Source organism: Phascolarctos cinereus, unplaced genomic scaffold, assembly GCF_003287225.1.
Source record: "Phascolarctos cinereus isolate Bilbo 61053 unplaced genomic scaffold, phaCin_HiC Scaffold_4;HRSCAF=312, whole genome shotgun sequence".
NCBI lineage: Eukaryota > Metazoa > Chordata > Mammalia > Diprotodontia > Phascolarctidae > Phascolarctos > Phascolarctos cinereus.
In genome coordinates this window covers 392,057,814-392,072,693 of record NW_027555847.1, presented here as the reverse complement: position 1 = coordinate 392,072,693, position 14,880 = coordinate 392,057,814, and the positions used below count along the sequence as shown (strand labels likewise).

The 14,880-nt window shown below is 34.6% G+C and overlaps 1 protein-coding gene across 3 annotated transcripts in view; it reads right to left on the bottom strand.

Annotated features, from left to right (window-relative positions):
- The window catches only part of RPRD1A (regulation of nuclear pre-mRNA domain containing 1A), an 87,761-nt gene that overhangs the window by 29,821 nt on the left and 43,060 nt on the right, over window positions 1–14,880 (bottom strand). The window contains exon 7 of one of the 3 annotated variants that reach the window (XM_020985693.2): window positions 5,170–5,209. The exons of the other annotated variants lie outside the window; for them this stretch is intronic. Coding sequence (XP_020841352.1) covers window positions 5,180–5,209 — 30 coding nt within the window. The 3' untranslated portion in view covers window positions 5,170–5,179. The remainder of the gene's footprint in view (window positions 1–5,169; window positions 5,210–14,880) is intronic. 3 annotated transcript variants of the gene reach the window in all.

Sequence of the window (14,880 nt, the reverse complement as noted above, 5' to 3'; positions counted from 1 at the left end):
AATTTCTGAAGCTGCAAGAGATCCACAGGTCAATGGGAATTCATGAAGTAGGCTTAAGTAGACTGCAGCAGATTGTCAATAACTAATTGAGTGCAAGTAAGAGCAAAGAACATTAAAGACATGTATGACCTTAAAAAAAGATATAGTGGTTATGTAAGAACAGCAACTAATAACAGATGGGCAATACAAGCACTATGATGGTAACCACAAATTGTTCCAAGAAGTAACAGAAAGCCTCCAGCACACATGAATAATTTATTATGGGAGGATGTATGTAAGAATCCTAAAGAATCATTTTAGAGTATTAGATCCTTAAGAATTAGGACTATTTTTTGCCTTTCTTTGTCTCAAACACTTTTCACAATACCTGGCACACAGTGGGCAGTTAATAAATGCTTAACGAATGAATACTTGAATACTTGGTTATGAGCTGCACTGGTGGAAGAAGGAACCACAGAATGATGAGATCAAAGAATATTATACTCTAGGTGATATCACACAAATCATGAAACAACACAATTTCATAAAAATAAAAACGGCAATTAGAACTATCCAAAACTGGAATACACTGCCTTAGGGACTATTTCACCTCATTCAAGATCATTAAACAAAGGTGAGTGAACCAATTTTAGGTATATTAAAGATGGATGTTAGGTATATCAAAGATGTTCAGGTGTGGGTTCTTGGAGTGGTCGTTGGAGTAGACCTCTCCAACTCTTGAGATTCTATGATTCTAGGGGCAGCTAAGTGGCACAGTGAATAGAGCACCGGCCCTGAATTCAGGAGGACCTGAGTTCAAATCTGGCCTCAGACACTAACACTTACTAGCTGTGTGATCCTGGGAAAGTCACTAGCCAAAAAAAAAAAAAAAGATTCTATGACTCTCCAACTTCTGTTTTTTGAACTACTTTCACTTAAGTTAAAAAAATATTTTTATAGAAATTTATGGTTCACTAATTATAAGTAGTAATGGTTTATGCCATGTAAAAACGCAAAGGATGTTTAAGGACATATTCCTCCAAATTGGCAATGTTTCTCTTGCAAAAAGGATAAGCTATTGTTAATGAAAACTAATGACAAGAAAAAATTATATTTGTAAAGAATCATTTTAAACCTTAAGGGCTATAATATTTTTCCTGGAAAACATATGACTGACTAAGAAAATGCCAACTAACATGACCCAGGAAATCTTTTTCAATTAAGGTACCAAGACAATAACTGAGACTGTGTATTTTTGTTTTCCATGAATCAGGAAAAACTTCTTTCATCTCCATTTTGTCATATATTACACACAATACACCAAAATAATCTGCTCTTTAATAAATAAAATCTAGCAGAATATTGTCTTGAGCAAAATCAAAATTCAAATCAATAACTTCACATAGTGACATAGTGGTAAGGTCACTATCAAATAAAAATACAAAGTTAAATATTTTTAAAACATACAATGCTCCATTCTTGTGCTGTGCTGGATTTACAAATTGGAAATCTGATTAAGGCAGCAAATACGTGACAGAAGAAGTGACAGGCTACTATGGACAATGATTAAACAGGCAAACTGCTACCAAATTAAAGAACTGCAATAATTTAAAGGTTATACCTCAAACCCTATTGCTGTTATAATTAAAACTGTACAATAGCAACTTTAATAAATTTGGTAGCTAGTATGAGCATTTTTTTAATCCCTCCAAAAATAAAATAAAATACCTCAAGCCAGAACCAACAGATCCATCTAAAATAATATTATCCACACATATATGTTATCTACTTTGGGGAATTTGTTAGTCACACTACTCAGGATCTATCTCATCATCCTGGCCATCGTGGCTTTCCGAGTGCAGAATAAACATGAGTAAAAAGACCTCCATTAAAATATAGCACTTTATGCACAAACATTAATTACTGAGATTGAAAAAGTAGAGTCTATGAAAAACTTAGCAAGATTTCCAGAACCAAGACACCATATATACTGATATTCTGTGATTCTAATGAAAAAGTGGGTACCAGAAAAGCAAAGAAAAATTTGAGCTGTAGGTGACAATTTTTGAAAGCACTAAAGGATAAATTACCAAAATTCCTGAAAGAAAAAATACTGAAAAAACGTGGGAAAAAAAAACACAAATTATATCATTACCAAAATAAGACAATTATTAGGATCTCAGTTACTGAGCCATAAAACTTTCTCACATTTACAAAATTTTTACATGAATTATATATATATGTATGCATATACATATATGTATGTACACACACACGGCAAGTGTAGCCTCACCAAAAATGAAAAGGGAACAGACAGGCTTTCACAAATGCTTTTCTATAATGTAACATATCATTAATGACTGATTACCTGATGAACTAAAATTAACTAATTAAAAATCACAGAAATTCCAAAATCACTATTATGAGACATGCACATCAAAACAACCCTGAGGTTTCACCTTAGACCCTGAAAATTGGCAAAGATGACAAAAGATGGCAATAGTCAATATTAGAGGGGTTGTGAGAAGACAAAGACATTTTGTACATTGTTTGTGGAGTTAAGGATTAGTGAAAACAATTTGGAATTATGCAGAGAAAGTAACTAAAACGGCCATACGCACTGAACCAAAGACACCACTCTAAGAAGGTCATTCATTGATTAAAAGCTCACATGGGGGCAGCTAGGTGGTGCAGTGGATAAAGCACCAGCCCGGAAATCTGGAGGACCTGAGTTCGAATCCAGCCTCAGACACCTTACTAGCTGTGTGAAGCTAGGCAAGTCACTTAACCCCATTGCCTAGCCAAAAAAAAAAAAAAAAAGGAAAAAGAAAAAGAAATCCACATGTATAACAGGAACAGCTAAACAAACTGTGTAGGCAGCTAGGTGGCACAATAAAGATAGTGCCAGGCCTAAAGTGAGAAAGACCTCTCTTCTTGAGTTCAAATCTAGCCTCAGATACTTACTAGCTATGTGACCCCGTAAAAGTCACTTAACTATTTACCTCAATTCCTCATCTATAAAATGAGCTGGAGAAGGAAACAGTAAAACATTCCAGTATCTTTCCCAAGCAAACCCCAAATGGGGTCACCAACTGAAAAATGACTCAACAAAAAGCAGTCGTGGCATACAATGTAATGGAACACTACTGTGTTTGTAAGAAACAACGAATACAGATTATTTCCAGAATGAAAATGCATACAGAGTAATACAGAAAAGCATGGATTTATATGATCTGATGCAGAATGAAGTAAGCAGAGCCAAGAAAATAATATACACAATGACTAAAACAATGTAAATGGAAAGAAATCACCATAAATGAAATCAATAAAAAAAAATTACTTTTAAAAAGTGAGGAAAAAAATAAGTACAGAGAACACATGACTGCCATGTTCTCACTGCTTGGTGATTTTAAATAAGTATGTGAATTTGTAGGAAAATACAATCTCTGAGTCTTGATAAATCTCTCTTCTAATAGATTTCTCATGTATATGTTAAGATCATAAAATAATACTTGACAAATACAACCACAGAAATCATTTCAGTCAAAAATCCTTTGATTATCAATATCAAATGAAGCATAAAAGAGTGAGATGGTTACAATATTGTTAACTGTTAAAACATAAACTAGACTCCATCATATGGCCTTATTTACAGATTATTGTGTGTTAACTACACCAATCCAGGGAATGCCACCAGGCCTCTAATAGATTGCTCAAGAGATAAGACTAACAACCAACATAAGAAAAGGTAAGTTGAAGAATGCCTATTTTTTTAGACTATAAATGTGTGTGTGCATGCGCATGCTGTCTCTTATAAAGGCAATGGGCCAGGCCCAGAATTGAAGAGATCAGGCTGAACTACAATTTATTACCTGTTCAAAGCTGTCAACAACTGTATTATGTGTCCTCATATAAAAGTCATCTTTTTAATTAAAATATCTATCTTCTCCCTTTTGCACCATGGCTGAGAATCATGGGAAAACAGCATGTAAAGAATCAAAAAGGCATGGGATCCAAAGAGCAACATTTGGTAAAAATGCAAGAAAAGAATAAGAAGTATATAAAATATCATCAAGATGATTTGGGAGCCATTAAAAGAAAAGAGCTGATCCAGTCACATATCACACCTGAGATATAAGAAGCAGACAACTGAAGGTTACACTAAAACCCATGAAATATTCAAAGACCTCACAAAGGCCTCCAACCTCTCTGGAGGATTAGGGAAGATGTGAATAAAATAAATATGAAGGTAACAAATAAAAAAAAGGTAAACTAGGTTACAACTGATACCAATGGAAGAAACATTAATGTTGATAAGATCAAAGATCCAGTGAAATATTTGGAATTTAGGGAGTACAAACTGAAGGTATTATTACTCCCCATTTTCAGATAAATTCTTATGCAAGATAACTTACAACCCTCTAATATTAACATTTAGGACTTTTTTTTTTACAAGTTCACCAAAGGTTTACATTATCGTGGATATCCAGCAGAATATCTAAGAGCTTTTTTATATAAGATATTCTTTATGTACCTAAATGCAGGTAACATTACGCTACAGTTCCAGCATATTATCAATCTCCCAAAACATTGCAGAGATCCCTAAATTTGATGATCACTTAAATTATACCAATCCACCACAGGTGAGACAAAGCAGATGAAGAATGCTTACTATCCAGATTATGACATACAGCTAGACAGACAGCCTAGCAATAGATCAGTACATGTATCGTGGATGGACACCCTAAATGGACAATGAGCAGGGCTCAGAATTGAACAAAAGAACAGTGCCTTTTCAAACTGCACAGCTCTTTTAGCAATGTAAAGATTTTCCCTGAACCAGAGGTTTATTATTTTTTCTCATACTAATGTTCTTTCGGTCAGGTATACAGCAAGTCAAGTAATTCCAGTCTCCAAAGAAATGAAGTTGAAAATTCCCCAAACAGCACTGCAAGTGTACTGTGGGTATAACTAAGCTCTAAAATACTACAGATGAGAAATTATGGGTCATATAGTAGGAACAAGGGCACCCTGTATGTGCTACTGGTATTTGAACTATGTAGAGAATACAAACATTTGTGTACATTGGGTGAATCACCAATGGTGGATTTATATGAGCACATGGACAAGTCACAGAAGATATAAACACGTATAGATAAATCATGAGTAATCACTGGAAGAAAAACTCACATTGATGAAATCATTGATCCACTTCAGTACTGGTAGCACTCTGCAAGTGAAAAATGGGACTTTTTGGTTTTAGGACTACTGTAAACTCTTAAAAATTAAGAACCTCAAAGACCTTTTGTTTATATGGGTTATATATTAACAGCACATTAGAAATTTAAACTGATATTCATTTCATTAAAAACTGATATTCAATGTAAACTAGCATTCAATATAGTGCAATGTTGTTTTGATTGAAACAGATGAAGAAAATCCAGTCTCAGTTATGTAGTTGGAAAAAGGAGTGTTTTAATGGGCAAAAAAAAAAACTATTATGAAAATAGTTTCGACCTCATACAGGCCTTAAAAGGGTGCTCAGATCAAATTTTGAGAATGACTGCACTATATCTCCTCCCTTAAAATACTTAAAAAATAAAAAGATTCCCAAAGATCACAAGATATCGTGGGCAGAACTTTTACTTGAAAAAGGCAACTGAGAAAAAGAAAAAGGCAACTAAGGAAATATCAACAACAAATTGAAAGCAACACATAAAGAGAAAAATCATAATAATCAAAGGTGTTTGCTGGGAGGTACCACACAAAGTATATGGCAAAAGGCTTCACTAGCCAAATTGAGAAGCATTTATTAAGTGCCTACTATGCTAATAAATACTATATTAACAGTATGCTAATAAATTGGAGACGAAGTTCTCCAAACGCTCCTATTTTTAAATGACGCTATGCACTGATTGCACCCAGAACACTGCAAACCCACCTCAGTTAAATTCAAAGCAATGAAAAATAGATTCATTTCACTATCCACACCAGCCAGACTATAGTGTACTACTTGACAATACACTGGATTACCCCACTAGTATTTGAGACATTACAAATGGAAAATGAAGCTGATCCAAGACTGAATGGAAAGAAGAAATGGACTGGATCACATTTGGAATAGTACACAGGGTTTTTCAATAATCTCTTCCTACCACAAAAGCCCATCTCCTTGACACCAGTACTCTCAATAACTATGCTATGAACCATACTCTCAGCATAATAAAAATTACAAAAAACCCAAAGGGCACTGTGAAGCCATATGCATGCATTAAGATGTAAAAATGAAAGTACATTCTTCAATGCAGATATCATAAAGACAAAGAAAATGAAAAACAGTTTCTGTCCACAAAGAACTTAAATTCTGAAGTACAATAGTATAAAAGGGAAATGGACACAGCACTGCACCTGAAGTCAGGAAAAAATAAATTAAAGTACAGCCTTTGGCAATTACTAGCTTTGTGACTTTGGGGGAGTTACTAATTTTTTAACTGCCCCAGCTTCCTCATCTACAAAATGGGGACAATTACTTTATCTCCCAAGATTGCTGAGATAAAATAACATTTGTAAAATGTTTTGCAAACTTTAAAGTACTATATAAATGTTAGATTGTTATTTTTATTAAGAAGTTTTGATTGTTAGGGAGGAGGTACTTTGTAGACAGTTTTGAGTATGTGCTTATATCTTACGTATTAAAACAAAATCTACTTTTCCCAAAAAGTGGCATGAAAGACATTATCAGAACACTATGAACTGACATGTTAAATAACACCATAGGTGAGCTTCTCATGTAATAAGAATAAAACACAATAGACTGATGTAGACCAAGTGGAACATTGGTACCTCAAAAATATTCAATAACCAAAAAAAGGCCTCCTGCTGTTAGGCAAGTCTTTTATATTTATAAATGATATGAACAAGAATAGTACAGGGTGAATAGAATTGCATAGAGAAGCTAGTTTCTGTGTCAGTAAAGTACCCATACTAATGAAATAACAGGTCTAGTAAAGAACTAAATATCAGTGATTGGTTCCTTCCAGTATTAGATCTCTTATCCCTGAAAGGAAGTGGCTAAACTAACCACATATTAACAACCTACAAGAATGTCTGCCTTAATTCCATATGACTTTACACAAATTGCTAAAATAAGCCATAGACTGAACAAAGGCTAAGAAAACACTTAACATTAAACTTTGGGGACAGTACAGATAACTACTAGCATTATTGTCCATTTTAAGAGTCACTAAATGACCAAACTGACATTGAGAGTTACATATACTTAAGATACAAAATAAAAAGGTAACACTTTGTTTTACCTGATGCTAACATGAGTTATGATGTACTAATTGCTGTCCTGCTCTTTTACAACTGTTTTGCCTTGGAAAAAAGCTTTTCAAATTCTGTTTTACTTGTTCCCCACACATGACATTCTACCTCCTGTTTTCATGTGTTTGTACACATGCTCTCCCTTTTCCCATTTATCCCTTGGAACTCTTATTTTCCTTTAATATTTAGATTAAATGCCCACTCCAGAGGGCTTGTCTGATTTCCATGACTGTTAGTGGCTCTGCCCATCACTATTTTGTGTGCGTATATAATTTACTTGTCTGTTAACATATTGCACCTCCTGCCCTCAGAAACAAGTTAGCCCCTGAGGGCAAGGAGCTATCTCACTTTTGTATTTACATTCCTAGAGTCTAGCACAGTACATACTGCCATAGAAGAGACATTTAAATTTTTATGCATTTGTCTATAGTTGATGAGTTACAAAATAAGCACAATAAAATAGTTTAGCAATTCCTTTTGATACCTTTTGATATCATTTGTATAACAGAACATCAAGGAGCTCTAAGGTTTATTTTCATATACAGAAAAGGCCCTTGTCTAAAACTGCAGACTGGAGAACGGAACTGAGAATCATAATGGAAGCAAAACAAAATTATAATTTCTAAATACTTTTTAATTCTACATTGCCTTCATAAAGAAATACACATAGTAAAGCTTCTCTCGAAAAAAAGTATAGGAACTATAAATACTGGTTGGAAATAAGAATCTGGAAGCTATTTCTTAAATTTAAATATAACCTTGCAATTATTCACACCAATGGAGAATATCATTGACTATTACACAACAAAGATTATTTCCCTTCAAAAAACCATTTTGATTACATTAAACATGAGTGTTTGATATTTGCAAGACTTCAAGGTGAACAAGAAAAAACAGTGGCAGTGTTAAAAATGTCAAAGAAAAGACTTTATCAAGTCTTGTTTTCCTCATACAAATTACTTAACACCAGCTATCTTTTTAAAATCTTTTTTTCTAAGAAAAAAGGTAATTTCAGAAAAAACATGGAATCAAATTTTAATGCTAAATAAGCAAGTTGCACACAAATAATTAAAGAGTCAGCAACAGATTCACTTTGGGACCAACATTTCCAAAATGAATACGCAATTTTTTACTTTAACATAAGAGATGAGTAGGAGGAAGAATGTCTACGTGTAGAAATCTATCTGATCAATACTTAAGGCCAAAATGGTTACAAAAAATATTTTTTTCTTTTGACACCTATTAAAAGTTATTTTAAAAAACTTTGGGCAGTGATCATTTTTGTAATAAAGCCAAGAGCAATTACTAAAAAGTCTAAATTAATAAAAATGTTTAAAGAAAGGAAGTTTTACTACTTTTAAGTACATACAAAAAAATCTGATTAGGCTAAAAAAGTACTGGTTAATAGTGTTTTGTTAAAGACATTCTGTATTAAGGATTACTAATTGGAAAGAATGGTTTCTAATTAGCATAGCAATTTATCATAAATAAGTATGACAAATTTTGTCCAAAACAGATGCTTTGGAAGTATTAAGTCCATGAAATACAGTTTAGACATGTCTGCTAAAGCTCAGCTCATACTATTAGTATAAACTTAAGCTTAGCTACCATATGAATTCTGAATAAGTGCTAAATTAGCTTTTTAAAACTATAATTAAACTAATATTAAATTTTGTAACTGCAGCAGTACTTATTTCTCTTTGAGAATTTTGGACACATGGTTATCTAAAACCTATGCGCCAGTTTGAAAATTTCACTGACATGCTTACTTAGATGTTATCTTTAGATATAGGAAAAAAGGAAAAACTAAAAAAAGAGGACTCAAGGTTCTCACCACTAGGATAACCACTCAAGAGAAATACTGAGAAAAGGAAAAGGAATAGGTTTAAGGCAGGGCGACTAATGATGAACACTGATCTTACAGGCTATCAAAATTTCAACATCTTTTTAATCATCTAGCCATGCCTCCCAAATCTTGTACTTTGATTATGTGTATGACTTTACATTTGTCATCATTAGATTTTTGGAATATGACAATGCAAAGTGTTAGCTGCCACTGTGTTGCCTGAATATTAAGTAAGCATATTTTCTATGATCTTAAATTATTAATAAAAATATTTAGTATCATAGATCTAAGGACAAATCTTTGGAATATTCAACTAGATACTTCCTTTCCAAGTTGTCCCACTAACTACGAGTCCCACTCCTCAAAAAGTTCTGAATCCATCACCAGCACTACAACCTCACTTACATCTCTTTCATATGAAGACAGAACCTTCTGTAACCTCAACATTTAACAGGCATGATGTGGAAGATGAGCCAGCAAAGAAGCCTAAGTTGTAGTGACAATAACATTTAAGAAACGTAAGATAAAAGCATTTAATAACTGTCATACATGATGCTATTTTAAAACTATTACCATGTGGCAATACTTTCCAAGTTTCAAAAGCTCCTGTAATAAAACTACATTTATAAGGACTGTTAATACTTCCTTTAATGACATCACCCTGAAATATTCTTAGAACAGATTTCTTAAAATGTTATGTTACTATTAAACTCACTGAAATTACTAGCATAATCTTATAATTCCACTGGAAGATGTTCATTTTAGCTTCTAGATGTACACATATTCCTCAAGGAAATGCAATCATTGAAACATGATTGTTAAATAAGGAAGAAGTTACACACTCAGTCACCTACATATCTATGATTACCCAGCTGAATCAAAAGATTAAATTTCCAATGACTGAAAAATAAGTGCTTTCATTAATTTAGTAAACAAGATAACAAATTATTCTTTTCTTATCTAACTAAAAAACTGATTTCCCAAATATGAACTGAAATAACTTCTTTAAAAATGTATGTACAGGGGCAGCGAGGTAGCACAGTGCATAGAGCACCGGCCCTGGAGTCAGGAAGACCTGAGTTCAAACCCGGCCTCAGATACATAACACTTACTAGCTGCATGACTCTGGCCAAATCACTCAAAACTTGTCAAAAAAAAATGTATACTATATACCTTCTGAAGAATTATACCTTCATATAATATAGTTGTCAAAGAAATGCTATTAAAGCTCTATCAAATACATATAGTGGGAAAAATTGTCTTAATTAAACTTATGTTGCTTCAGTATAAATATTCAACAAGAGGAAGCAGTAGAAAACCAAATAAGCATAAGACACATGATAATCCCACTTGGCCAATCTGTTTTTATTTTATTAAACACCCTCTCCTTAACCTATCCTATTCTCCACGAGAATGAACAACAAAAATCTTTTCTGGGGATTACAATACAGAAAAGTAACTTGGGAGCCAAGATGACAGTGTAGCAGTAAAGTCCCTCCTCCTTCCCTCCTGGGTACACATGGGTACACACCCCTCTTCTACAAAGGAATCTAGGAAATGCAACAGATCAAATCCTTACTAGAAAATTTAAAAAAGGGGGGCAGAGGGGAGGTCACTTTTTTAGGCCAGGTGAAAACATGGAACCAAAGAGCTTAGCAGACACTTAGAGAAAGGATCTGGCCAGATGCATGTCGTGGAAATCATTTTAGCACAGAGAGAGGCTACACAACGGGGCAAGTAGTCTCAGATCCAGCACACAGGGGTTTAAATTTATGCATGGTGCAAGAAAAGGCTAGAAGTGGCAGTTTTGACGTTCACTAACCAGTTCTGTGTCACAAGAATGGCCCTGGACCTAATGGTATGACATCATGGTGAAGAAACACAGCAGGTCCTAGGCTATGGAAAGGGGTAAATTAAGAAATAAACAGCAGTTGTATAGCTTGAACCCCAAGAGTGGGGTACAGGTCTCAGTTTCAGCCTCCAGCTCAGCCTGAAGTCTGCAGCAGAATAACAAGGGGAAGAATACCAGAACAAAGGGGAGCTTCCAGTTCTGTCCCTTGATTCAGCAGAGTTTTCCAGAAATCTGATACTGGCACAGAGTACAGCAGCAATCTACTAAAACTCCAAAGGAGGTAAGCCTATAGACTTATTGATCAAATCCAAAACCAGGGGAGGAACTTGAAGAGATTAGTTTATGGGGGCAGCAATGAGACTATGCCCTGGATCAGAACATCTGGAACCCACTGGAAGTTTACAGGTCCCCAGCCTGAGCTGTCCCTGAGATCATGGAATAACACAATACTCACTACCACCAAGAAAGCAAAAGCAGGACCACTCAAGAAGTACACGTAGTCTAGCCCTAACAAAAAGTTTGAAGTCAGAGAGCAATCTGTAAGAAGTAAATATAGAAAAATCCCAATATAAAAGGCTATTATGGTAACAGGGACACTCAAAACACAAACCCAAAAGAATGACTACAAATGATCTACAAGCAATGCTTCAAAGGAAAACATAGCTAGAGCACAGAAATAACCAGAATTTTGGGGAGAAGAAACAAGCTTTTTAAATGTTTTTATAAATGAAAAAATGAGAGCTGGGGGGGGGGGAATGCAAAGAAATCAAAGCTGTGGAAGAATAGGAAAGGAGAAGGGGGAGGGAAGGAAATACACATGTATTAAGCAAATACTGTATTGCTAGGCATTGTAATAAGTGCTTTTACAAAAATTACCTCAGTTTGACAGGAGAATACAAAGCCTTGCCCAAGAAACAAACTCTGAAAATTAGAATGAACCAAAGAGAAATTAATTACTTCAGCAGACAAGAAATATTTTAAAAGTCAAAAGAATCAATGTAATGGAATACTATTGTGCTATAAGAAATGAACAGGAAGACTTCAGAAAAACCTGGAAAGACTCAAATGAACTGATGCTGAGTGAAGTGAGCAGAATCAGAACACTGTACACAGTTAACAGCCACATTGTGCAATGACTAACTTTGAAAGACTTAGCCCTTCTCAGGATTGCAAGGATTTAATACATCTCCAAAAGTCTCATGATGGAAAATGTTATATGGGGAAGCTAGGTGGCACAGTGGATAGAGCACCCACCCTGGAGTCAGGAGGACCTGAGTTCAAATCCAGCCTCAGACACTTGACACTTACTAGCTGTGTGATCTTGTGCAAGTCACTTAACCCCACTGCCTACAAAAAAAAAAAAAAAGAAAGAAAGAAAAGAAAATGCCATCTACATCCAAAAAAGTACTATGGAGTTTCAATGCAGATCAAAGCACACTATTTGCTGTTTTTTTTTTTCTGTTTTGTTTTGTTTCTTCTTTCTTGTAGTTCCTCCTATTGGTTCTAATTCTTCTTTACAACATGACTAATGTGAAAATATGTTTAATACGAATGTACATGTGTATCAGATTCCACACCGTCTTGGGGAGGGAGGTGGAAAGGGAGGAGGAAAAAAATTTAAAACTCCAAAGCTTATGGAAGTGATTGTTGAAAACTAAAAATAAATTAATTTCAAAAAATAAATGATTAAAAAAAATCAAAAGAATGAAAAATCTAGAAAATGTAAAGTATCTCATAGCAAAAACAATTACCCCAGAAAACAGATCAAGCTGAAAGTTTTAAAAATCATTGGGGTAACTGAAAGTCATTACAAAAAAAGAACCTAGAGAATCAAATTTTAAGAAATCTTAAAAGAAAACTGACCACATCTTTTAGAACCAGAGGGCAACGTAGTTATCATCTATCGTAAGAAAACCCAAACAGAAAACGACCAGGAACATCTTAGCCAAAATCCAGAGCTTCCAGGTGAAAGAAAAAAAATACTTCAAGCAGTTACAAAGATTGAATTCAAGTACAAAGGAGACTCAGTCAGAATCACTCACTCTAAAAAGGAGCAGAGAACTTAGAAAACATCATCCCAGATAACTTACTCCCCTACATCCCCCCCCCAAATACAACAGTTTATTCATACCAGGAGGAAATTATGCTTTTAATGAAATAGAATTCCAATGAGAAGATCAGAGCTGGATAGAATCTCTGAAGTGTAAACAAAGGAATAAAGAGAAACAAAGTAAAAATGAAAAGAATCATAAGGAATAAGGATAAACTTTCATTCAAATAAAGGGAGATGATTCCTGTGCCCCACTCTGGACCTTATAGTCATCAGAATAGTCTAATTAGACAAGGACTGGGAGTGGACTGTTTTGTCTTAATAATCTTAAGAATGGAAGCAGAAGAGGAATACATTAGGTGGAAGGAAAAGGGAGGTTAAAGAAAATTATCTTATGTAATCAGGGCAAGAAAAAAAGTCTTACGTACATGAGGAAGGGTGGGAGAGGGGTGATACCCAAACCTCACTCTCATCTGAACTGGTCAAAGGAGTAAAGAATACACACACACAAATGGGTACAGAAACATATTTCACTCAAAAGAGAAATAGGAGGAGGAGGAAAAGGTGGAAATCAGAAAGAATAGATTAAGGGAGGGGTTCGTCCTAAGTAAAATCAATCTAAGTAAACACAAAGGTGGCAAAAAAATGGGAAACTATGGGGTGTCCATCAATTGGGAAATGGCTGAATAAATTATGGCATATAAATGTGATGGAACACCTCTGTGCTGTAAGAAATGAGAAAGGGAACTGTTTCAGAGAAACCAGGGAAGATTTGTATGAACTGATGCAGAATAAAATCAGTAGAACTAGAATAGTTCATAAAATGATAACATGGTTAGATCAAAGAACTTTCAGAGTGTAGAATAAGACATTTTAAAAATGGCCAACTTAGAAATTTGTTTTGCTTAACTATACATATTTGTAAATTTTGTTTTTCCTTCTTTTTCAATGGAGGGGCTACAGAAGGAGAAAAGGTGGATTTTTACAGAAAGATTAAACTTTTAAAATAAGAAATCTATCTCTTTGAGTTCATAGTTATTCAATACAGTAGTAAGTTTTGGACATACTTTAGAGAAGAGGAATCTAAAGGATGTGGGCAAGGCCATTCTAGTGGAAACAAGTCAGAAGACAATATGGGTTTAAATTTTGGTTCTGCTACTTTTTAGCTAACAGCGTGGCCTATAGCAAAATATTTACCATCTTTGGGCCCTTGGTTTCTTTATCTAAAAACAGGGGATTTCATTAGACAATTTCTAAACTATTTAAAATAGTTCTGTCCATGGTTTCCTTATTCAGTCTCCTACTCTAGGCATCATACAATACAGACTTTAAATATATTTAAGGAACTGCTAAAGTAGCCCAGTAAATAATGCTGGACTTGGAGTAGGGAAGACAAGAGTTTGAATCTTGCCTCAGCACTTACTAGCTGTGACCCTGATCAAGCTACTCAAATACTCTTGAGCCTGTTTCCTCATCTGTAAAACAAATAAGGCTATACTCCAGGCCCTAAAAGCAGTTCCAGGGGCAGCTAGGTGGCACAGTGGATAGAACACCAGCCCTGGATTCAGGAGGACCTGAGTTCAAATCCAGCCTCAGACACATAACACTTACTAGCTGTGTGACCCTGGGGCAAGTCACTTAACCCCGCTGCCTAGCCAAAAAAAAAAAAAAAAAAAATAATGATAATAAAAGCAGTTCCAGCTCTAAATTTATAACCCTATGCTATTGAGACTTCATAAACTGAGGAAAATGAAAAAACTCAATATAGTTATTCCCTTTTAAACCTGTTAGCCAATTTCCAAAATAATTTCTGAATTTAACTCAGTA